The sequence below is a fragment of the Urocitellus parryii genome, chromosome 5, assembly GCF_045843805.1.
Source record: "Urocitellus parryii isolate mUroPar1 chromosome 5, mUroPar1.hap1, whole genome shotgun sequence".
Taxonomy (NCBI): Eukaryota; Metazoa; Chordata; class Mammalia; order Rodentia; family Sciuridae; genus Urocitellus; species Urocitellus parryii.
The window spans coordinates 107,230,038-107,255,250 of NC_135535.1; the positions used below are offsets into that span (position 1 = coordinate 107,230,038).

At 46.7% G+C, this 25,213-nt stretch overlaps 2 protein-coding genes and 1 long non-coding RNA gene across 3 annotated transcripts; 1 reads left to right on the top strand and 2 right to left on the bottom strand.

Moving 5' to 3' along the window:
• Positions 1 to 2,697: 2,697 nt before the first annotated feature.
• Eno2 (enolase 2) lies at positions 2,698 to 11,363 on the bottom strand. Its single transcript, XM_026403249.2, has 12 exons — positions 11,276 to 11,363; positions 10,072 to 10,171; positions 9,427 to 9,522; positions 9,217 to 9,275; positions 8,846 to 8,915; positions 8,285 to 8,418; positions 7,878 to 8,100; positions 6,429 to 6,626; positions 5,259 to 5,460; positions 4,876 to 4,984; positions 4,390 to 4,448; positions 2,698 to 3,642 (listed from the first exon to the last, which is right to left on the bottom strand). Exons 2-12 carry the CDS (start codon positions 10,154 to 10,156, stop codon positions 3,573 to 3,575), a joined length of 1,305 nt encoding a protein of 434 aa, XP_026259034.1. The 5' UTR covers positions 10,157 to 10,171; positions 11,276 to 11,363; the 3' UTR covers positions 2,698 to 3,572.
• Positions 5,446 to 7,092, top strand: LOC144254862 (uncharacterized). The gene is made up of 3 exons (XR_013343617.1): positions 5,446 to 5,513; positions 5,744 to 5,900; positions 7,072 to 7,092. It is a non-coding gene; the product is annotated as an uncharacterized LOC144254862 (long non-coding RNA).
• A 655-nt stretch (positions 11,364 to 12,018) lies between the features above and the next one.
• Positions 12,019 to 20,952, bottom strand: Lrrc23 (leucine rich repeat containing 23). Its single transcript, XM_026403251.2, has 8 exons — positions 20,882 to 20,952; positions 20,063 to 20,250; positions 19,877 to 19,986; positions 19,011 to 19,264; positions 17,460 to 17,590; positions 15,325 to 15,461; positions 12,595 to 12,895; positions 12,019 to 12,044 (listed from the first exon to the last, which is right to left on the bottom strand). The coding sequence occupies exons 2-7, from the start codon at positions 20,198 to 20,200 to the stop codon at positions 12,622 to 12,624; spliced, it is 1,044 nt and encodes a 347-aa protein (XP_026259036.2). The 5' UTR covers positions 20,201 to 20,250; positions 20,882 to 20,952; the 3' UTR covers positions 12,019 to 12,044; positions 12,595 to 12,621.
• Positions 20,953 to 25,213: the final 4,261 nt, after the last annotated feature.

A 25,213-nucleotide genomic window follows, 5' to 3' on the forward strand; every position in this document is an offset into this window, starting at 1 on the left:
GACACAGGGTGATTTTTGGCAGCTGAAATTGGGAAGGCCAGAAAAAGGGAGGGAGGCAGGCTGGGAAACAGGAAGAACTGGAGCTGGAGTGTGGATTGGGAGTCTTCAGTAGCTTTCCAGATTTGGGGTGGGGGTAGGATACTTGTGGGGCCAGTCCCTCTGGAGACCTAGGGGACCCTGAACTGGCAGGCTTCCACTTGTCTTCTGGGAAGAAGGTGGTTGGCTTTGTAGCAACTCGGTAGATTTTTGTCTCACAATTCCTTAGGCCAAACTCAGCCAAATCTGGGAGTATCCAAAAGCTCTAAACAGATTCCAAAGAACTTGGGAACAAGGAACAGAAGTCAGAATGCTTCCTTGGCCTAGGAATGAATTCCCCTCTGAACTGCCCTAAATCTGTTGGCACTCACTTTACCACCACAGGTCCACCTTTTGCCCCTCCCAGGGCCTCCTAGAAATCAGGCCAGCTCCCTATCTTCTTATCTCCTTTCTGTCTCTCTTAGGGCACTTTTCTCTGTGGCTCTGTTTTTTTTCTGGCGTCTTATCTGTCCTCGGTGACTCCAAGGCTGGCTAGGACTGTGGAGTTGGAACCCTTCCTCAGTGCTCTAGGACAGCCTCTACTTCTTCCTTTTATCACCTAACTCCTCCTTCCCTATTCACAGCCATTGCTTTCCCTCTCTTTCTGCACTTCTCAGTTCAGTTCTCCCACTGGGCCCTGGCCCAGGCCCTTCCCAAATCCCTTCCATTCTGAGATTTTCCTCCCTTGTTTTTTAACCACAAAGGCATGGATGGGACAGGATGGTGACTTATAGGAACCTAAAAGAAAAATGTAGACATCAGGTAAGGGCAAGGATTATGAGAGTGGGAAGAGAAGCCAGGACCTACCCTCTCCAATTTCTTCCCTACCTGGGGGCCAGGCTCACATCTTAACTGCAGGAACCATCACACATACACACCCTCTACCATCCCTCACCCCAGCTCCCTCTCTGGCCCCAGTCCCCCACAACCCACTGGTCTCCAGGCAACGGCACAAAAGGAAAGTGGAGAGAGGGGCCTGGGAGGCCCAAGCAGAGCTAGCTGTAACCCAATCCAACCCTGTACCTGGTGTGGCGCAAGCACATGTGTGTGTGTGTGTGTGTGTGTGTGTGTGTGTGTGTGTGTGTGTAATTGCAATAACTGTTAGAGAGGTAACCTAGCAAGGAGGGAGGGAAGAAAGGACAGGTTAGCAAAGGTAGCTTCAACTATAATAATCCTAGCCAGCCTGGGAGTCACTGAGGAAGATAAGTTTCATAGACCCCAGAGAAAAGAGAGCCAAGAGAAAAGTGGGAAGAGCCCCATGGGACATAAAGGGACCTAGGAGAGAAGCGAAAGATGAGATGCCCATATTGAAATTAAGAGGCACAGGCGAGACCAGGGCAAGAAGCTTTGTTTTGTTTTGGGTACTAGGGTTGGAACCCAGGGCCACTCTACACTGAGCTACATCTTCAGACTGTTTTTTATTTTTGGTTTGGTACCAGAGATCCAACCCAGGGACATTTTACCGCTGAGCTACATCTCCAGTCCTTTTTACTTTGAGACGGGGTCTCCCTAAATTGCTGAGGGTCTTCCTAAATTGCTGAGACTGGCCTCAAACTTGGGAGTCTTCCTGCCTCAGCCTCACAGAGTCGCTGGAATTATAGGTGTGTGACATCATGCCCATGCATAAGAAGCTGTTTGAACTGAAAATGGCTGAAGTGTCAGGAATACAGGAATGAGGACAAAGGGACCTGGGCCCTGCTCATACACAACCAGAATCCTCTTTTAGCCTTAAGATGGGCAAAATGGCAGAGGGAGCCTGGGACCAGAACTTAAGAGAGTAGGAGCAGACTGGGAGGCCTGCAAAGGGTACAACCTTGAAATCGCTCCCCACTCCACCTCAGTTGTGTCCAGTAGTGTCCTGTAGAACCTTGACTCCCTCTAGTGGCACTATCTTTGTGTGTAGACCCTGCCTGAAGGGATGGATGTGCCTGCCCTAGCTCCAAGGTATTGGGAGGGGATTTGTTCCCCAAGGTGGTCCTTAAGTTGAGCAGCTCAATGCTGAGGCTCCATAAGAGCGGGAAGAGTTACAGAGGGCCTCTAGTCACAAATTGACACCCACCTTACAGTCCAACAGCCAAAGAGTATGTTGATTACTTTGAGTTTACTAGAGGGAGGACTATTTCCTTGGGCCTGCCTCTGCACCCCTGCTACTATTTTTCCCTCCCCACACCCCCATTTCGGGGACTGATGGCCATGAAGTCCTGTTCCACTTCAGAATCAGCCAGGATTTGGGGGAGAGAGACGAGTATGGGAGCTGCTCCAGTCTACAGCTTTATCTTTTCTTTGGACAAGGACCCTTAGGGAATTTTTAGACTGCTTTCCCCCCCAAACACACACATAAACATACACGCAACTTTTGATACTTCCAATGACTCCTGGGCTCCAGGTTAAGAACCCCTAATTCTGAGTCCTGAGGCCAGGCCTGCTGCTAAAGGCAGGTACAACAACATGGACCCAACCCAGCCAGGTTGGGGTAGGCAGTGCCATCACTTAACCAAAATTATTCAGTTGGTCTTCCTCTTTGTGCCCTTCCTAGCTATGCTATCCAGTGTCACCAACTTCCAAGTCTTCCATCTTCTCTTCACTCACATGGAACTGAGTAAGAGTCCTCAGACACAAAAATGCAGTGTGATTCAGACTTTAATGATGGTGCTCATTTCAAGCCACAGAGGTAGTGGCAAGTGTGGAACAGCACAGGGAAGTGAGACGGCACTCTGGTGCAGCTGGAGGAAGAACAGGGAACGTAGGGCTGGAGAGAGATTTTTAGGGGAAGAGTCCCCCCAGGCACAAAGCCCCACTCTGGACCAACCCAGGCTTCAGTCAGTAAACACAACATAACTGATATTAAGGCCCTTTTCTGTTACCTTCCCATTCTAGCATGACCTCCCACCCCAGATCATTATCAGATCTATAGCCACAGGAAATACAGGTGCATAGTTCTGTGAAGTCAGGCCAGATTTAGGCCTGAGAGTTTCAAGGAAATTATTAATAGGTGAATTAAAAATAAATAAATAAATAAATACACTAAGCTTTAGCTGGGCACGGCCACACACCAAGCACTCCCTACTGCTCAGCACTATGCCCAGTTCATGGCTCATATGCAACATGGAAAAAACACAGAACAGAGCAAAGCATAAGTGACACATGGCCCCCCTCTAAGCACCTCAACACACCAACCCTGAAGTTCCTGTCACAGACACTAATCATTCTTTCATGGACCCCCTTAAAGTCCTCATTCTCATTTCCAGTTTCTGAGGGAAAATAATAAAAAGGAAGAGTGGAAAGTATGGTACTCCAAAGAATGGAGCCCATAGGAGGGAGAACAGAAACAGCAAAGGGGCAGGGAAGCTGACGGGCATCTGGAGCAGGCTAATCAGGGGACTTCTGAGTGCCCTGGGGCTCAGGGTATCAGGGTGAACTATCACAGGTCAGGATAGCAAGAAGGAGGTTCCAGGAGGATGGGACAGAGGGTCCAAGTCTCCAGGCAAGTAAAGGGATCACAGCACACTGGGATTGCGGAAATTGTGTCCAGCGAAGCGAGCTTCGTCCCCCAGCTCTTCTTCAATTCTGAGATGAGCCAGAAAGGAAATGGTCAGGGAAGCAGGAGGGACCTGCATGTCTTTCCAGGAGTTCCCTCTAGCCTCTACCTTCCTTCATTCCACCTGTTTTTGAGGCCTGTCCCACAGCCAGCATTTCTTGGCTTTCCCATGTGACTTCAGTGGCCTACCAATCAGGCCATCAGTAAACCAATCCAGCAAAGACAAATATTTGCTATACATCTGCTGTCATGGGTTTTGTCTTGTTTAGTTTGGTTTGGTTTTTAGGACTGGGGATTGGACCAGGGGGTTCTACCAGTGAGCTACATCCACAGCATTTTTGTTTGTTTGTTTTGGTACTAGGGATTGAGTCCAGCGCTTAACCACTGAGCCACATCCCCTGCCCTTTTTATATTTTGTTTAGAGACAGAGTCTCACTAAGTTGCTTAGGGCTTCCCTAAGTTGTCTGAGGCTGGGTGTGAACTTGGGATCCTCTTGCCTTAGCCTCCCAAGTTGCTGGGATTACAGGCATGTGCCAGTGGACCTGGCCATCCCCAACCTTTTTTATATTTTATTTTGAGACCAGGATCTCACTAAGTTGCTAAAGCTGTCCCTGAACTTGAGATCTTTCTGCTTCAGCCTTCTGAGTCTCCAAGATTACAGAAATATGCCACCACACCCAATTGGACTTCTACTGTTAATTCAGGTCTTAGATGCTGGGCAATCATGGTTTTTAACTCTCTGTGACCTTGGGCTCCCTTTCCCTGGAGACCCTCACCTCATGAGCTGGTTGTACTTAGCCAGACGCTCAGATCGGCATGGGGCACCAGTCTTGATCTGAAACATTCCAAAAGATATGCAGATTAGCTCAGCAGCTACCCCTTCACTGCTAAAAAGAAACCTCTTATGCATACTAGGTAAGTACTCCACCAAGGAGGAGCTATACCCCATCCCTGAAACTTCTACTTTTGTGGGGTAGGAGGGCACCAGGGATTGAACTCAGGGGCTCTCAACCACTGAGCTATATTCCCAGCCCTATTTTGTATTTCATTTAGAGACAGGGTCTCACTGAGTTGCTTAGCACCTCCCGGTTGCTGAGGCTAGCTTTGAACTTGTGATCCTCCTGCCTCAGCCTCCTAAGCCACGAAACCTCTACTCTTGAAATTTCCTTGACACCCTCAAACACCTGGAGAGACCCACCTGAGCCTATAACCCATCAATCCCACAAAGATCTCCCTCCAACCTACAGGCTGTCCCCACTCACCTGGCCTGTGCACAGCCCCACCACCAGGTCAGCAATGAATGTGTCCTCAGTCTCTCCTGAGCGATGACTCACCATGACCCCCCAGCCATTCTCCTGGGCCAGCTTGCACCTGTGTCCACATATCAACACTGATCCCCAGCCGAGCCCCACACAATGGTCATTCTCTCCCACTCCCAACCTTAGTCTATGTCAAGAAACACCTGGAGGGAAGTGTCTGGGAAAGGAGCAGAGAGAATCTGGGGTGAAGAGAGCAGAGTTGAGAGAATTTGTGAAGGGGACTCTAAGTTCCCTGCTCTTTTCAGCAGCCCTGGGCAGGATCAGACCAGGAGCATTTGGGATCCTATAAAAACAGGGGTCAAGTAGAAGGGCCAGTAGGCACTCACGCTTGGATGGCTTCAGTGACTGAGCCGATCTGGTTGACCTTCAGCAGCAGACAGTTGCAAGCCTTTTCTTCTACCGCCCGCTCAATACGCTTTGGGTTGGTCACTGTCAGGTCATCACCCACAATCTGGATCCCTACATTGGCTGTGAACTTGGACCAGGCTGCCCAATCATCCTGGTCAAATGGATCCTCAATGGAGACCACTGCAGAAGGAGTGATGAAGTGACTGTTGATCTTACCCTGATCTCTGCTTCAGGTAGGGAGACCCCACTTTGATCCCCTGAAATGTACAGGTCCCCTCATCTTTCTCCCCTACCCCTCACTAAAACAAGCCTGTCCTGATTCCTATCCTGATTTTTATTTCATAAAACCTTCCCACAACCTCCCATTGTATTTTCCCATTCTCACTGCCAAGAAGCCCTTTGTTATTACTCATCTAAATTTTCCTTCTTCAATTGATGTCTACTTTCTCTTACTCTGTCTCAGGAAGATGGAGTTCACCTGCCCTTCACCCTAGGATAAAAGCCCTTGGAAGACTAGGAGAAGATAATTCAAATTCAGTCCCTCCTCAGCCTCTTCTCCATTCAGACATCAGTCCTGGCTCCATTAAGCATCCAGTTTCATCAATCAAACAGACTGAAAGGTGCTAGTTCCCTGCTAGGTTATTCACTCTCTCATCATCCTTGTTTCCTTCCAGAATCCTCCCCATGATCCTAGTAGCTTTTTTTTTTTTGTACTGGGGATTGAACCCAGGGTGCTTAACCACTGAGCCACATCCCCAGCCCTTTTTATATTTTATTGTGAGACAGGGTCTCACTAAGTTGCTTAGGATGTTACTAAATTTCTTAGGCTGTCCTTGATCTTAAAATCCTTCTACCTCAGCCTCCCAAGTTGCTGGGATTAACTGGCATGCACCACTGTGCCAGCTTCCTAGTAGCTTTTAGAGCCCACAACTTTAATCAGGATCCAAAGTAGAACAGACTCATCACAGGTACCTGCACATTAGCACAACAAAGTCAGTCTGCCAAGGCTCCCTTACTCTATCCTTAATTCTCAAGTTCCTCTACCTGGCACCTGAGTTGGAACCATTAAGTCCAGAGTTGCCCTTACATATTCCTGTCTGGCCCCTGCTCCTCCCCCTGCCCTCTCTCCCATACCCTTTTTTTCTCACCAGGATAGTCCCTGACAAAGTCTTGGTAGAGTGCCCCCAGCTGGTCCCCAGTGATGTATCTGGAAGGATCAGCTGGAGACTTGAAGTCCAAGTCATATTTGCCATCTCTATAAAACTCTGAGGCAGCAACATCCATGCCAATGACAATCTTTTCTGTGTAGCCAGCCTTGTCGATGGCTTCCTTCACCAGCTCCAAGGCTAGAGATGGAATACAATGAGATTATATGCAGGAGGGAGGGAAGAGGGAGAGAAAAATTCTAAGCAGAAGTAAAGGACTGTTGCTGGGGAGGTATGGGTAAGGTGGTTATGTGGATTGTCTCTAGGTCTGGGAGAAGTCATCTTCTAGGACAGAGAAATGGCATTATTATGAATAGTTGTTCTTTTTTAAAAATAGTTTTTAGTGGTCAATGGACCTTTATTTTGTTTATTTATATGCAGTGCTGAGAATCAAACCCAGTGCCTCACTCATGCTAGGCAAGCGCTCTACCACTGAGCTACAACCCCAGCCCCAAATAGTTGTTCTTTATTGATATCACATCACCTAAGTACTTTATAGATATGATCTCATTTTTTATATTTATTTTTTAGTTGTAGTTGGACACAATATCTTTATTTTGTTTATTCATTTTTATGTGGTGTCAAGGATCGAACCCAGGGCCACGCACGTGCTAGGTAAGCACTCTACCACTAAGCCACAATCCCAGCCCCTAGATATAATCTCATTTAATCCTCACAATGATGTTATGAGGTATAAAGTGTTATTATTTCCATTTTATAGATAAGGAAAAGGAAGCACAGAGAAGTTAAGAAAGAAAGATCACTACTGTATAACTTTTCAAGTCAAGGTTCAAATAAATTCAAGCAATTTGGTCCCAGAAACTTAACTCTTCTTTCTCTTTACTTTTGTTTTTCTATTTTGCAGTGCTGGAGATGAAACCTAGGTCTCCAGTATAATCAGGTGAATGTTCTACCACTGACCTACACCTTCAGCCCAGAAATTAACTCTTAATCACTACCTATAACTGAACCACAATACAGCGTCTCTCAGAGCACAGAAAGATTTAGGGATCCTAGAGGCCTAAAAGGCTGGGGTAAGGATGGGACAGATTTGGAATGGGCTCTCTGGAATATGATATCTCATCAAACTGAGACTCCTATGATGTTAAAGAATGATTACCTAGATCATCTCCCATTGTTCTCAGGGGCTGCTGTGAGAACTTACAGATACTAACAGATCTAGCTAAGCAGGTAAAAGACTGTTCTGTGTCTGCATGTGAACTTGGCAGACCCCCAGGAACCCACCCCAAGGGTTGGTACCTCTTGAGGTTTATAGGAGTTTCAAGGACCCTTCACCCACATTCCTCAGAATTCCTAAAGTGGGGGCCCTTCTATCCTGATGTCCTAGGATAGAATGAGCCTTTAAGCTGGAAGTGGGGCTTCTGACCTCACCTTCACTGTTTTCCAGGATATTGGGGGCAAAACCACCTTCATCACCCACATTTGTGGCATCCTTGCCATACTTGTCCTTGATGACCCCCTTAAGGGTATGGTAGACTTCTGCCCCAAGGCGCATGGCATCCCGAAAGCTCTCAGCACCCACTGGGAGGATCATGAACTCCTGCATGGCCAGCTTGTTTCCAGCATGAGAGCCACCATTGATCACATTGAAGGCCTAGGGAGCCACAGAAGATAGTCAAACAGCCCTTCCCCCCTGCCCCTGGGAATATAACCCAGATCACCAGACTGAGTCTCATGTCCCCATCCCTTCTCATTAGCTTCTCCATTGTTTCTCTTGAGGTTTCCCCGCTCCCTCCCTTCCACCCCTGAGAAAGGCGCAGGCAAAGTTCAGTGCTCACCGGCACAGGCAGGATGAGGTCTGAGTTCCCAGCCAGTTGAGCAATATGACGATACAGGGGCAATTCCCTCTCAGCTGCCCCTGCCTTACAAATGGCCAAGGACACACCCAGGATGGCATTGGCCCCAAACTTGGCTGGAAGATTAAAGAAGAAGTCACTGAGCAAAAATATTCCTTTTTCTTCTAGCCCTGGACTTACCTATATTCCCCAAAAAGAGACAGGAAAAGAGACCCCTCTCCTCTCCCCACCCCAGTGACATCCCATCCATTCTCTCCTGCAAAAGGCAGGACAGAGGGAGGAAGTGGAAAGGAGGGTGATAGAAAGGGCAGAAAGCCACACCCCTTTTAAACTCCCCCAGACTATCTAGGCCAACTCCCTCCACTTTATGCTACAAAGAAATTCTTCTTCTGTCTAATGTTACTCCTTCCCACTGCAGTGGCTTTGGGAAAAAGATGGAAGAAGTCCTCTGATGGTCTCTGAGCCCCTCAGCAGAGACTCCTTTAGTTCCTGTGTGTTCTACTATTTCACCATTATGCCCACTTTCTCCCAACCCCTACTTACATTTGTTCTCAGTCCCATCCAACTCCAGCATCAGGTTGTCCAGTTTCTCTTGCTCCACCACAGAGAGACCCTGTGGGCACAGCCCCCATTACGCATGGCCAGGATAGAGGCTGGGCCCTAGGGTAGAGGGTCCCCCCATTCACCCAGGCTCTCATCTGGCCAGCATCCAACCAGGTCTCTGTGACAGCAGCCTGCTAGCATTATGGGATATGAACTCCCATAGAAGCAGGGGACAATAAGAACACTTTCCCACCCTTCCCCTTGTAACCATGATTCCTAAAAAGTGGGTCTTTCCCTCCCCATCCTCCTCCCCATCCAGGATTCCTTCCAGGATACTGGTCCTGCCATCCTTAGCAAACAGCGGGCCTCACTGAGCTGATGAGAGCTGGTGCAATGGTGGTGTTGATGTGATCCACTGCCTTCAGGACACCTAGGAAGAGGAAGAGAGGCTAGACTGGGTCAGAGTCAGGCCCTAGAAAATAGGAGGAGGGGAAGGCAAACTAGGAAAGAGTTGACGAGGGTGTGAGGTAAGGCTATAAGGCTGAGGAGTGGCAGACCCTATAAAAGAGAAAGGGCCTCACCTTTGCCTAAGTAACGCTGTTTGTCCCCATCCCTCAACTCCAGAGCCTCATAGATGCCAGTGGAGGCTCCACTGGGGACTGCAGCCCGGAAAAGACCTGGAGAAGACAAAGAATGAGGAGGGAGGGAGAAAGGCACTATAGGGACAGGGATTCCTTCAGCCTTCAGTCCTGATCTTAAAATTCTGCTTGCTACATCCAGTCCTCTCCCCATACTGCTCCCTAACACTACACACACCCACCCACGCACACACAGCCAGCTGCACAAATAGTGGCTCCTCATCCACCCAACAGAGGCCCACAGGCGCAAGTGGAAGCCACAGAAATGAAGCTATGCCAGGAAGCACACCACACACACACACACACACACACACACACACCTTCACCCACATTCCTCAGAATTCCTAAAGTGGGGGCCCTTCTATTCTGATGTCCAAGGATAGAATGAGTCTTTAAGCTGGAAGTGGGGCTGCATACAAGTAGATATGTAGAGGCAAGGCATGTCTCACAGTAAACTAGAACACAGACCTGGCTCCCCTAGATAAGGAGGTTCAACCCCACAATCCAGCTTGGGAGCCTGGCTCTGGAACCCATTCCTTCAGGGTATCAGGGAAGGCCTCCCAACCCAGACCAGACCTAGTACATTACCTTTGGCAGTATGCAGATCCACTTCCACAGTGGGATTCCCACGGGAGTCCAGGATCTCCCGAGCCCAGATCTTCTCTATGGACATGATGGCTGGGATCTCCTAGGATGAAAGGGAAGAAAGGAGAAGATAGGAGGCTTAGAGGGGTGGAGCCTCATATCAGTGGGCGGGGCCATAGGCTGGGAGGGATGAGAAAGAGGTTACTGCAGTGGGTGGGGCGTGGGGAGGAGCTGGCTGCAGTCAGAGGCTATAGAAGAGGTACCCCCCTCCCGCCATAGAGAGAGGAGAAGGTCAATGCAGTGAGGAAGGGGAGGTCACTGCAGACGGAGGCGGGGTGCGATCAAAAAAGAAGATGGGATAACTCCGCAGTGAATGGAGGAGGGACAAGACAGTGGTTCCCTCGCCCCTCGGCAGCTTCTCTAGCCGGTGGGGTTCCCCCAGATATCCCCAGAGCAGAATGGCTGCCAGGCTGGCATTTTTCCTCAGAGGAAGGAAGGTGGGTTGTCTGCGCAACCTTTCCTGAAAGAGTCCGCATCCTACCCATACTTAACACTCCAGGGTCCCAACCTCTCTCCCAAACGCGAGTCCCTCTTCCTGAGAAACGTGCAGTAGAGGAAGGGGGTGGGGGGTGGGGCTCCAGTCCCTGGGGGTTGCAGCTGAGTGGGAAAGCATGAGACCAGATGGGGTAGTAGAAGCTAGGCCTACTCTCTCCCCATTCCCCAAATTCCCCACTCCTTCCATAGAGCTGAGAAAAGGAAATGTAAAAGGAAAGGGGCTACGTGGGAAAGGAGTGGGAGAGAGGGCAGTCTAGAGGAAGTCTGGGGGAGCTGAGGAAGGGTGAGAGAAGACATTTCCCCAACCGCAAAGCAAAAAAAAAGACTTGTCAGAATAAAATGCACAAAGCGGAGACGCCGAACTTAAGAAACAAATCGGCTGGACATGAAGCGCGGGGAAAGAAGCAGGCAAGGGTGAAGAAACGCGCAGTTAGAAGCAGGTGCAGAGAGGCTAGTTCCTAAACCAGGGGGCGAAAACCTGAAAGCCAGAGAGGAGAGGTCGGCGAAGGCGGGGGATGGAAGGCGCCAGGGAGCGCGGGTGAAGAGCAGGTGCGTAGCGCCACCGGCAGAGATGCACGAAAGACGAGGGAGGAGGAAGGGAACACGGACAAGGAAAGGGAGCCAGAGGGGCGCCGGCCGACCAGGGCTTCACCTCGGAGCTGCAGACTCAGCTGGTGGCGACGGCAGTGGCGGTGGCGAAGGCGCAAAGAGAGCGGGAGTGGCAGCAGCAGAGGCTGCTGCGGCTCCCCAGCGAGGGCGGGGGGCGGGCGCGGGGGGAGGCGCCTATAGGGCCGGTCCGGTGCATGTGACCCGGAGCCCCCGATGAGTCAGGAGCTGCCGGCGAAGGCGCACGTACCAGCGCGGGTGGGGGATCGGTGGGGTGGGGAGGTGAGAGAAGCAAACTGGGAGAGGCAGGGAAGACCCGCGACCTGCCCTGCTACCGACCGACCGAGCACACGGGCGCTCACCAATGCTCCGATCCACTCTAAGGGTACAAGCGCGGTCTCACGCCATAACCCAGCGGGTACTGAGTCCCACACTGACAGAGAAGCCCATGGAAGACTCAGTATCTCATAAATCAAGTTAGACAAAAGAGTATCAAAATGTCTATTTATTTGAAAACCAACGGAAGTGTCCCTAACACCCCTGCCTGCCTCCGCAGCACTTTTCTCCAGCCAACCCTCCAAGCATAAGCATCCCCTGCTGCTTACCCAGACCTGCGTGAGGGCTGCCCCCTGCCTAGGCTCCAGAGGGAGCCCAGGCCCCCAGAACACCTCACACTGCACCCAACAGTGCCCAGGTGACCATCACTGAGCCTGGATTTCAGGCTGTGATGAATTCCCAGTTCTGGAGCAAAAGGAAGCATCCTGTCTTCCATGACTGGAGTGTTATCAGGTCTTGGGGCCGAGGTCATTGGTCTCCTGGAGGAAGAGAACAGAAGTAAAGTGTCCATCCAAACCTGAAGTGCCAGCTGCATCACTTCCCTGGGCTCCTCTCAATCTCTTTCTGCCTCACCCTGCCCTCTTTTCTTCTCCTCACTCCTGTGTCCTGTTATTTTTAGCTTTAGAGTTTTAGTGCAGGATCTTCCTCTCCTGCCTTCTCTCTCAGGCCCTGCTGCATTCCTCATATTCTACCTACCACTCCCCATACCACTCCATGCCCCAAGATCTGTCCTTTCATATGATCTTCACTCTATGCTAGTGTTGGCTGCTAACCAAGTCCTCTGCCTGCCACCCCCAGTTCTTCTCACCTATTCTTCTGACCTCTTGATGTATCTCCTAGGCTTTTTATCAGCTCTCCCAGGCTCTCTGGTCCTTTCTCCTCACCTTTCTCCCCTAACTCTGGTCTCTTTGAGGGTCTTCCTTGCCTTAGCCCTTCCTTGCCTTACCCACTGCCTTTTGCAGCACCTTCTCTTCCCCTCTCTGCCCAGCCCTTGGCATCTTCTTGCTGCCTCCCTGCCAGCATCCTTACTATCCTTGGAGGGTAGAAGAACCACTGCTAGACCAATGCCTGCTCCAGTTCCAAGTCATGCTCAGGCTCAGCTTCCTGCTCCTGTTCCTCCTTGATCCTCTGACGGATCTCATCAGCCTCAATCCGCTCTTCCTCCTCATAGAAATCCTTGTCCAGACGCTCCAGGTGTGCCATCTGTACCAGGGCCTCCTGACGGTAATCAGTCTCATCTGTAATTGGGTTCTCCAGCAACACCAGGGCTCGAAGCTTGGGCAGGTCCCGAAGCTTTGCCAGCTCTCCCAGGTCACTCACCATGTTGCCCCTGCAGGTGTGGTCAAGAGGGTTCATCCAGGAATAAGGGACTTTGGTTCCTTGCTGCTAGGAATGGGACCTCTGGAGGGAACTTCCCACCAGGCCTATTTTTCTTGAAACAGACTATGAGGACAGGCCTGCTAAATGCTGCCAGATTTGCTGCAGAGATGCTGTCCAGTCCCACTCCTGTCCTGCTTCTGCCCTTCCATGAATCTCTACTCTGTGATGTCTCATCTTTATACTTTTGGAGGAGCAAAGCTAGGTCACACCCTGCCCTGTAGCTAGGGAGGAGTGGGCAAATGTCCGTATATAAACAGAACAGACTTTTTCTGTGTCAATCACACATCAAGATAGAAGGTAGGACCAAGGTCAGTAGAGAAGGAATAGGAGGGCTGGGGATGTACCTCATTGACGGAGTGTTTGCCTAACATGCTTGAAGTCCTGGGTTTGATCCCCAGCAGCATACACACACAAAAAGAGTATTAACTGTGAAGGGATGCAAAGTAGGTGCTGTGTTGATGCTCCCCACAAGAAGGAGCCTAGAGCTAGGGCTGGGCCAGGCCTCCCAGTCTGAAGAACAAGTTTGGTTTCCTAATGTGCCTCACTGTGGGATACTCATATTTATTAAATATTTCAGCCGGATCTTTCTTCTCTCCTCTTTTCTTTTCTTTTTTTCTTTGTACTGGGGATTGAATCCAGAGTACTTTACCACTGAGCTACATCCCCAACCACTTTTATTCTTTTTTTTTAATTTTTTTTAAATTTTTTAGATGTAGATGGACACAACACAATGCCTTTATTTATATGTGGTGCTGAGGGATCAGCACCACATAAAAATAAAGGATCAAACCCAGGTCCCGCCTGTGCTAGGTGAGTGTTCTACCACTGAGCCACAATCCCAGCCCCCACTTTTATTCTTTATTTTGAGACAGAGTCTCCCTAATTGCTTAGGGCCTCCCTAAGTTGCTGAGGCTGGCTTCCAATTTGCAATCCTCCTGCCTCAGCTTCCCAAGTGTGGCCACTGCACCTAGCTGTTTCAGCCTGATCTTAGTGAATGTGCTAGGCCTCCTGCAGTGTTTCTCACTTGGATAGGTTGGAAGATGCCAGGGAGCAGAGCAGGTGCATTTTGTATTGAATATTCTGTTTAGCGTCTTTGCCTCAGAAGCACCTTCCAGTGGTTTAGACAACATGTGCACCCCTTCCTCCACTTACCTCTAAACATACCCGATTAACAGTCACTAAGGAAGGGCCTATTATCCCTGTCTAGCCCATTAATAGGAAAACTCACATACACAAATGCACTCTAGCAGATCTATGTGGCAGAACTAATTAATAAGAGATTGCTCCAGGGGTCAAAGGCAGGAATTGGGATTTCAAGGCGCAACCACCTCTTCCTATTTGGATATTCTCTTTCTCTTGATTTCTTCTTTTTTTATATTTATTTTTTAGTTATAGGTAGGTACAATATCTTTATTATTTTATTTTTATGAGGGCACGCTTGCTAGGCGAGCCCTCTACCACTGAGCCCAACTCCAGCTCTTGATTTCTTCTTATTGCCCAAGGATAGAGACAATTTCCTTACATCATTGCTTAAAGAAACACACATAAAATCCTCCAGGGGTTGAAGATATCTCTGAGTGGTAGAGTGTATGCTTAGCATGTGTGAGTTCCTGGGCCTGATCCCCAGCACCGCCCCCCCCTCCAAAAAAAAAAAAAAAAGAAAGAAGAAAGAAGCAAATGGTAGGAAAGGAAGAAATAAAAAATCTTTCATTAGATAAGAGTTGGTGAAAGAATCTCCAGACCCTAGCACCTTTCTACCTGGAGAGTTTCTTTAAAATACTCCTCCCTCAAATCTGAACACATCTTGTGTTTAATATCAGTAAGGAAGCCATCCCTTACAGGTGGGCCAAGGCGAAGAGAGGCAGGAAATGGGGCCTAGGACATAGAGAAAGGAAGTGGGAATTCCTATAGAATAAGGCCAAGGGGTTGGGGGTATAGCTTAGTTGGTAGAATGCTTGCCTGACATGCACAAGGTCTGGGTTCAATCTCCAGCACCACTAATAATAATAATAATAATAATAATAATAATAATACTGCTGCCAGGAAAAGAGCTGGAGATAGATTGTGAGCCCCTGAAAATCAGAGACTATCTCTGATTCCTTTAGATGTTCCCAAAACACAACACAATACAAGGCCTGGCAATAGTATATTCTTATTAATTGTGTATTTAATTAATTAAGGATTTAAGAGTTACCAGTTATAAATGGTCTTAGTGTTAGAATTAGAACCAAATGCAGAACTAAGTAAGAAAAGCAGGGGTGATGATCCAGAAGGATGAGGTGAGTACCTAGCTATGCGCTAGAAGGAGCTAGGGAAGAACACAGGCTCAAAATCCAGGTCAATGGCGACATAAGGGGAAGCTTGGGAGGAGGCACATACCTCAGGTTGAGGTACTGCAGTGATTTCATTTCCATGGAGAACCCATTCAGAGTTTCAATTTGATTGTCTCGGAGATGCAAGGTAGTGAGATTGCTTAGGTTCTCCAAGCCTTCAACCTTCTTCAGCAAGTTCTGGGCCTAGACAGCAGGATACAGTAAATGGATTAAGAATAGAACAGGGATAGAGAAGAAAAGGAAGTCAGAAAGAGATGAAGCAAAAGAGGAAATCCAAGTGGTGGGGGGCTGTGGAAGAGTAATGAGGATGAATGAGTAGAGGATAGTATAGAGAGTGAAGAAGTCCAGGAAAGGGCTAAGGGGATAGCTCAGTGGTAGAATGCTTGCCTAACATGCAAGGCCCTGCTATGTCCTAGGCCCCATTTCCAGAACTGCAAAATGTTTTAAAAGAGCCAGGCATGGGGGCTGGAATTGTGGCTCAGTGGTAGAGCGCTTGCCTAGCACATGCAAGGCCCTGAGTTCGATCCCCAGCACCACATAAAAATAAATAAATAAAATAAAGATATTGTGCCCAACAACAACTTAAAAAAAAAAAGAGCCAGGCATGGTGGTGCACACCTATAATCCCAGCAACTCAGGAAGCTGAGGCAGGAGGACCGAGTTCAAAACAGCCTCAGCAATTTAGTGAGATACTATGCAACTCAGTGAGACCCTGTCTCTAAATGAAATACAAAATAGGGATATGGATGTGGCTCAGTGGTTGAGTGCCCCTGAGTCCAATCCCTGGTACCCCCCCCAAAAAAGTTTTAAAAGTATGCAGGAGCCAGGTGTGGTGGGCTCATGCCTGTAATCCCAGTAACTCAGGAGGCTGAGGCAGAAGGACTGAAAGTTCAAAGCCAGCCCCAGCAACTCAGTAAGGCACTAAGTAACTTAGTGAGACCCTGTCTCAAAATAAAAAATCAAAAGGGCTGGGGATGTGGCTTAGTGGTTAATCACCCTGGGTTCAATCCCCACTACCTGGTGGGGGTGGGGAGAAGTAAGCCAAGCACAGTGGTGCACACCTGTAATCCCAGAAACTCAGAAGGCTGAGGCAGGAAGATCACAAATTTGAGGCCACCCTCAGCAACCTAGTGACAAAAATTTAAAAATAAAAAATAAATAGGGCAAAGGGCTGTGAATGTGCTCAGTTGTGTAGCACCCTGAGTTTAATCCGTGGTTAAAAAAAAAAAAAAAAAAAGACCTTATCTCAAAATAATAAAAAGGGTTGGGGCTGGAGTTGAGGCTCAGTGATAGAGTGCTTGGGTTTGATCCTCAGCACCACATAAAAATAAACAAATAAAGATATTGTGTCCATCTACAACTAAAAAAAATTTTAAATAATAATAATAATAATGGTTAAGGATGTAGCTCAGTGGTAGTGCCTGGATTCAATCCAATCCCCAGTATAAAATCTTTTTTTTTTTTGGTAGTCTAGGAGAAGCTGCCATCCCAGAGAAAGGTCAGCTGTAATTGCCTACCAGATATCCCACCAAAGCTACCTCTAATTAAGGAGGAGGAGATGCTTTAACCCATTCTCAGGCCCAGGAGTCCTATTCTTCCACTGAGAAGTGGCTATTGCACCATCCTAGAATGAAGAATCTCAAATCTAAAAACCCAACCATTTAAGGGGACTCCTTAGCCTGATATCTGTACTTCAGATATGGTACATTTTACTGCTGCATTTTGCTGTATCAAAGCAAATTATTATTATCTACACATTGTGTATTGTTAGTCCTGCTTTGTAGGAAGCATCTTGCCAGCTTTAATTTTACATCTCCATAGTATGAATGAAGAGTGCTGTGTAATTCAGTCAAGGACAATCTGACAACTCAGAAAATGACAGTAAAGGCTCAAAAAATGACAGCGGTTATTTGCCGCTATATATTGGTTATATGTAACTTGTTTTGATCTTTACAGGGCCTCACAGCCAAGAATTTGTCTTGAGTCTCAGATGTGACTTTGGACTTGGACTTTTGGGCAATCTGTAACTGTTAAGATTATTTAGACTCTTGGATATGAACTATAAATGTATTTTGAAAAAATATATAATGATTGTAATTATGATGATGAAGTTAGTAGCAAAGCCTAAGGATCCTAGGATAGTACCCTCTTCCCATACCACCCTATGGTCCAATGAGCTACCAGGAAGAGGTTCTTCAGCTTAGGAAGGTTGATTCCCAGGGTGGATTCTAGCTGGTTTCCCCGAAGCTCCAGGGTGTGCAGACTGTTCAGCTTTTGGGGGTCAAGACCGGTTACCATGTGGATGTGGTTCCCTGGGAAAAAGGAAGGTGTCAAGAATTCAAAGGGCCACTCTGATTGTTCAGCAACAGAGCCTGAATTTGGGGTGCTTATTAATTGTCCTCTCCCTCTAACACAGGGTGGAGAGTGAGAAGGGATAGCTTCAGACTAATGTCTCTGGAGCCCTGGGGCAGGTGGACCAGATAGACATGTCCACCCAAGCCTTGAGGATCAAATGAAGAGTGTCCAAGCAATCTACCTATCTACTCCCTCTCCTCAAGTTTTTGCTTAAATGTCATCTTAAAATTGCCCCCATCCCCCTTTTCTGATCTTTTCCACTGCATTTATCTTTTATAAATTGAACCCACTGAGCTATACTTCCAGCATTTTTTTTTTTTAATTTGGAGACAGGATCTTGCTAAGTTGCCCAGGCTGGACTCAAACTTGCAATCCACTTATCTCAGTCCCCTGAGTCACTGGAATTACAGGAATACATCACCATGCTCAGATAATTTTATTTTTTTTTAATTGTTTATTGTCTGTCTTCCCCAACTAGAATGTACGCTACACAAGAATTGGAATATTTTTGGAGGGTACTAGGGATTTAACCCAGAGGTGCTTTATCACTGAGCTACATCCCCAACCCTTTTCTTTTTTTAATTTTAGACAGGGTCTCACTAAGTTACTTAAGGCCTTGCTAAATTGCTGAGGCTGGCTTTGAACCTGTGATCTCCTGCCTCAGCCTTGCAAATTGCTGGAATTACAGGGGTGAAATTTATGTTTTGTTCACTGTTATATCCCCAACACAAAGAACTGTCATGATGAATTATAATGAGTTGTTTTTTTTTTTTTGTACTGGGGATTGAACTCAGGGGCACTCAACCACTGAGCCACATCCCCAGCCCTTTTTGTATTTTATTTAGATACAGGGTCTCACTGAGTTGCATAGCAGCCTTGCTTTTGCTAAGCCTGGCTTTGAACTCTCAATCCTCCTGTCTCAGCCTCCCAAACCACTGGGATTAAAGGCGTGCGACACTGCATCCAGTCATAGTGAGCTTCTTGGTGTGTATGTGTGTGTGTGTGTGTGTGTGTGTGTGTGTGTGTGTGTGCGTGTCTCTATGTGTGTCTGTGTCTGTGTGTGTGTTTCTGGTGCTGGGGATGAATCCAGGGAATCATACATGCTAAGCAAGTGCTCTTCCACTGAGCTACCCCTACCTCTGCAAATGCCTTAATGAATAAAAGAAAGAATGAATGAAGAGTGCTGTGTAATTCAGTCAAGGACAACACTGCCCTTCTATCAGACCCAGACTAGGAAGGAAAGAATTGGCCCAGAAATGTAGCTCAGTGGTACAGTGCTTGTTTAGCATGCTTTAGGCCGACGGTTTAATCAGTACCAAAAGAAAAAAAAAAAAAAATGAAGGGAAGAATCTTGTGTAGCCCATCCTAAGAACCCACCTTTGAGATCTAGGCTTCTTAGACGAGGATGAGAGATGCCCTCAGTATCAGTGATCTGGTTGTAGGCAAAACTAGCAATTTGCAGGTAGGGTAGTTCATTCAATCGGGCAGTCCGAAGCTGATTGCTATCAGCCTTAAGCCACAGCAGGTGAGTGAGGAAATTGAGTGGAGATAGGTCAGTCAGGTGGTTCTCAGAAATATCCACATAGCGCAGATGGATGTAGGAGTGAAGCAAGTTAATATCTGTCAGGTCCCTAGGAGATGGCAGAAGAAGGATTAGAGGTAAGAACACAGTTAGAATAGGCAGAGGTGCTAAAGCACAAGGCAATATGGAGATGGCTTATAATGGAGTGACTAGGTGACAGGAGGGGGAAGAGAAGATAGAGGAGGATTTTTTTGGTTTTTGTTTTTCTTTTTTTCGGTGATGCCAGGGATCAAACACAAGTGTTCTACTACTTAGCTACATAGCCAGCCCAGTACATGAGTCCTTAACGGAGGGCAGAGACTGTGTCTTTGAAGAGTTGAGATCTACACTCTGTAGGACAGGTGAGGAAGTCCAGCAACAACATCTCCAATATCCTGTCAGGCTACATTTCTCCAAGGAGAATTTTATTCCTTAGTTTTGTTTCAATGGTGTCCAATCCAAGGCCTAGGGCCCATGTTAGGCAAGCACTCTGCCACTGAGCTATACCTCCCTCCCCTAGGAAGACTTAAGAGATCCTAAAAAGTAAATTCCATCTTTCCCTCCCCATTAGTTCAGGATGAGAGAGATCCAAACTTTCAGTCCAAATACCCAGGAATGAGAGTGGGAAAGCAGATAGGGCCCTACAATGTCTTAGTCCTTATCTGGTCCCTCATAAACGCACCTGTCTTTAAGCTCAAGCTTAACATAAGCATGAGCCAGCCCATTGCCAGTCTTACACAGCAAAGAAAGCCCTTCCTTCATCATGTTCTCAGTGAGGGGGACCGGCATCCACTGCAGGAGGAAGTAAAGTGAGACATCCCTTTTCAGCCCACCCCAGCCCTAGGACCCTCCCCTTGTCGGCTCTCACTTCCTCGGAGAACTCTTCCCCCTCCTTCTTGTAGTCCTCCCACTCCTCTGTCTCCTTCTCATCTTCTTCTTTTTCCAGATCTTCCTGGTCTGGCTCTGACTCTGGCTCAAAGTCATCCAGATCATCCTCATCTGACATCGTTCTCCCCGCTGGAAGGTTCTGGAATCAGATCAAGCTCAATCCTTGACCTGGGAAAGAAAGACTTGGCTTCCACCAACCCTCAACTCCCTGGCCTCCATGGACATGTACCTGGCCTATCACCCCTGCCTTTCCAACTGAACTTCTTCCCTCATCCTGTGAATATTTCGTTTTGACTTCCAACACCCATTTCATACATACCACCAAGGACTCCTCTCCTTTCAGAATGCCTTCCTGGACCCCCAGATCTTTCCTGCCCTTTGCAGTGGCTCCAACTCTCCAGTCCCTGTTTCCTGGACTTCCCTCTCCCCACTTTTTCCACCTTCCCCTTCAATCAAGTCCTATTCAATCTTCCCTACCAATTTCTCCTCCTCCCCTCGGTTACCCTCACCTCCCCTCTTCCAACTCTAACCCCCCTGCATTAGTTACGAATAACTTTGCCTCTCAGTTTAGCCTCATTCCTCTGACTCTTCTGGAACATCAGCCTGACGTGCAGTCTTCAACCCTCCAAACTAATCCCCATTCGCAAAGGGGTGCTGACCCCGGTTCTGCTCAACTAGAAGCAGTTCTGAAGAGGGTCTTGAATCTGAGAAGGAAGGATTGTTTTGGAAGAGGAGCAGGGTGGTTAATAGGGTTGTGTACTGTTGTGATGGCAACGCAAGGCGGGCGGGAAGGGGGCACCTGGCTACCGCAATCCGCAACCGTTCAGTGAGAAGCACAGACCAACTGAACTGCAAATCCGCGGGAGGGGGTGGATCCGTAGTTGCCTAGTTACGAAGCCACTTTCCCAGTCCCAGGAGCCCGGATGAAGCACAGAAAACGTCGTGTAGTTAATTGCCGGAGGTCGTAAAACAGTGGGAAGGGTTTAGAAGAGTCCAGAGAGGCGGGAGGGAGGAGGGGCTAGCCATTACGTCATCTAAGACCTTAAAGGGACTGGATTTTTTTTTTCTTTCTAGTTGTAGATGGACACGATATCTTTTTTTGATTTATTTATTTTTATGTAGTGCTGAGGATCAACCCAGTGCCTCTGCCACTGAGCCCCAGCCCTAGCCCCGGGACTGGATATCTTTGATGCAAAAGCACTGTGAATTCCGAAGAAACTCGTCCCTAAAAGCAAAAGGGACAGGGGCGGTATACAAGGAGAAGAAATACCAAAATACATGGTCTAATTCCCCCAAAGGCTCGCCCATTAATTTTCAGGTAGACTTTTGGAAGGAACCTTGTCAAGGCGTGTTTGTTTTCTGGAGTTTGTTTAATCTGGTTTGGTTTGGTTTGGTAAGGGATTGAAAGCAGGGGTGCTTTACCACTGAGTTACATCCCAGCCCTTTTCATTTTTTTATTTGGCGACCAGGTCTCACCAAATTAACAACTTGTGAAGTACACAAGTGCATAAGTAACTCAATATAATGAGAAAGAAAACAGGGTTAAAAAAAAAGAAAATATGTACTGAGAAAGATGTTATAATGATAGCCAATACTGTAGAGTTTTTACTAAGTGTTGGTTGTTTCGTTGTTGTTTTTGTTTTTATTGTTGTTTTGTGGTACTGGGGATTGAATCCAGGATCTCCTCCGTGCTAGGAGATGATTTCATAATCCATCATATGTTTAGGCAGAGAAAGCACATGTAGTACCTGTGCAAGGAAAGCAGGTGGTTCTACTGGGTGAACAGTTAAGTTTGGTGTGGGAGCAGGATGAGCTAGGAGCAGGGAACAGATCACAGTGAGAAATCTGGACTTTTTCCTGGAAGCTGTAGGGAGTCACTGAAGACTTTGTCTTTAGCTGGAAAGGACTGACTACACTGTAACTAATGCTATAGAGTCCATGATATTCTTGATGTTCTTCCTCCAACGATTGATCTAGATAGAATCTACTTCAATTACAAAAGTAATCTTTATTTTAAATAAAAATGCAAGTTGGGACTAGGGTTGTGACTCAGCAGTAGTGAGCTTGCCTAGCATGATGCTCCATGGCCTGGCTTCTAGCACCACAAAAACAAACAAACAAAAAGCAAATTCAGAAGCATATATAGAAGAACATGATTTCCCACAGCACCATTCTCCTTTGAATAAAGATCAAAGCTAAACCGGGCAGTGGTGCATGCCTGTAATCCTAGCAGATCAGGAGGCTGAGACAGAAGGATTTTGAGCTAAAAGCCAGCCACAGCAATTTAGGGAGGCCCTATCTCTAAATAAAATATTTAAAAGGACTGGGGATGTGGCCCAGTGGCTAAGCGCCCCTGGGTTCAATCCTTGGTACCAAAAAAAAAAAAAAAAAAAGACCAAGATATCAAAGCCAGGTGTGATAGTACAGGCCTGTAATCCCAGGGACTAAGGAGGCTAAGGCAGGAGGATCACAAGTTCCAGGCCAGCCTCAGCAATTTAACAAGACCTTAAGCAATTTAGTGAGAACCTGTCTCAAAATAAAAAAAGGCTTGGGATGTGTAAAGTGCCTCTGGGTTCAATTTTTATAAAACAAATCACATCAATCATAAATACTGTTCATCAACAGGACTTTTTTTTTAATTTAATCATGCCTTGAGCCTCTTTCATATCCCTAACTATAGATGTAATCCTAGGAGGCTGAGGCAGGAGGTTAGGGAGTTCAAAGCCAGCCTCCACAATTTAGCAAGGCCCTAAGCAATTTAATGAAAACCTGTCTTAAAAATTAAAAAGGGGGCTGGGGATATAGCTCAGTTGGTAGAGTGCTTGCCTAGCATGCACAAGACCCTGTGTTCAATCCCCAGCACCACAAAAAAAAAAAAAAAAAAAAAAAAAAAATTTTAAAAGGGCTGGGGATGTGGCTTGGTGGTTAAGCATCCCTAAATTCAATCCCTAGTCTAAAAAAAAAAAAAATTGATTAGGGCCTCACTAAATTGCTGAGGTTGTCCTCAAACTTGCAATCTCCTACTTAGGCCTCCCCAAATCACTGGGATTACAGGCATACATCACACACCCAGTTGTTATATTTTATTTTGAGACAAAGTCTCACTTTGTTGCCAGGCTGGCCTAGAACTCCTGGGTACAAGCTATCCTCCTGCTTCAGCCTCCAGGGAAGCTGGGATTATAGGAGTGAGCCAACATACCCAGTTTATTTTTTGGCAATTATGAATAATGCAGCTATAAACATTCATGTACAAGTTTTTATGTGGCCATATGTTTCCATTTCTCTTGGTTATATATCCAGGAGTAGAATTGCTAGGCATATGGTAATCCTGTATTTAGCCTTTGGAAGAACTCCCAAACTGTTTTCCAATGTGGCTGTACCATTTACAATTCCACCAGTAGTGTTTGAGGATTCCCATTTCTCCAGGTTCTCTCCAATAGTTACCTATTTGATAATAGTCATCACAGTGGATGTGCAGTAGTATCTCATTGTGGTTTTTATTTGCATTTCTCTAATGGCTAAAGATAATGAGCATATTTTTATGTCCTTTTTAAATTTTTTTTCTTTTTTTTAGTTGTCAATGTACCTTTATTTTTATTTATATGTGGTGCTGAGAATAGAACCCAGTGCCTTACATGCTCAGCAAGTGCTCTACCACTAAGCTACAACTTCAGCCCATATTTTTATGTTCTTATTGCCCACTTGAATATCTTATTTGGAAAACGTTCTACTAATTCTATTTTTATTTATTTATTTATTTATTTATGTGGTACTGAGGATTTAGCTCAGAGAGACTTAACTACTGAGTCTTCTTTCTTTCTTTCTTTTTTTTTTTTTTTGAACTGGGGACTGAACTCAGGGGTACTCGACCACTGAGCCACATTCTCCAGCCCTATTCTCCATCCCTATTTTGTATTTTATTTAGAGACAGGGTCTACTGAGTTGCCTGGTGCCTCGAAGTTGCTTAGGCTGGCTTTGAACTCGAGATTCTCCTGCCTCAGCCTCCTAAGCCTCTAGGTGTTTTTTATTTTGAGACAGGGTCTCAATAAACTGCTGAGGCTGGCTTTAACTTAAGATCCTCTTGCCTCAGTCTCCCAAACCATTGGGATTACGGGTGTGCATGAGCCACCTTGCCCTGCCTAACAGACGATTTATACTATTTGGTCAACACTGTGCCCAACTAAAAAACATTTCTCAACTGCCATAAGTCAATGATGTACCTATTAATTAAAGTCATGGGCAAAACTTCCAGAAAACCCTTCTCTCATTTGCTTCCTGTCTAAAATGTGATGGCTGGAGTTCCAGCAGCAATATGGGGAGAAAAACTAGAGAAATCAAGCCACAGTTAAGATGCCAGAATAAAAATGGAGAGCAACCTGGGTTATGGAAGAGAATGTGAAGATGTCATACCAATTCTGAACTGCCAATCTTCCAACTTATATTTTTGTGAGAAAGAAAAACAAAATCATTAAGCCACTGGGCTTGAGGGAATCTCTGTTGTAGGTAAATGTAATTCTTAAGTGATTACAGAATTTGTAATATTATCCCAAAATTTATGATCTTAAAACAACATTTTTATCTGGGTATGGTGGTGTACTTTTGTAATCCCAGTGGCTGGGGAGGCTGAGGCAGGAGGATTGCAAGTTCAGACCCTGTCCCAGGGATGGGGTTGTGGTTCAGACGTAGAGCACTCACTCAGCATGCATGAGGCACTGGGCTCAATTGATCCTCAGCACCATATAAAAATAAAATAAAGACGTTAAAAAAAAAAAAGCCTCAGCAATTTAGTGAGGCCCTAAGGAGCTTAGTGAGACCATGTCTCAAAATAAAATATGAAAAGGGCCGGGGATGTGGCTCAGTGGTTAAGCGCCCCTGGGTGGTTCAATCCCCAGTACCAAAAAAAAAAAAAAAAAGAGCCAAAAACTTTTTTTTTAATTTATTTAAATCTTTGTTATCTCAGTTTCTGTGGGTCAGGAATCCAAGAGCGGCTATACTGGGTTGCAGTCAAACTGTCAGCTGGGACTGCAGTTATCTGAAAGCTTGACTGGGGCTGGAGGATTTGCTTCCAACATGGTACACTCATATGATTGTTGGCAAGACAGCTCCTTGCCATCTGGGTTTTTCCAAGGGG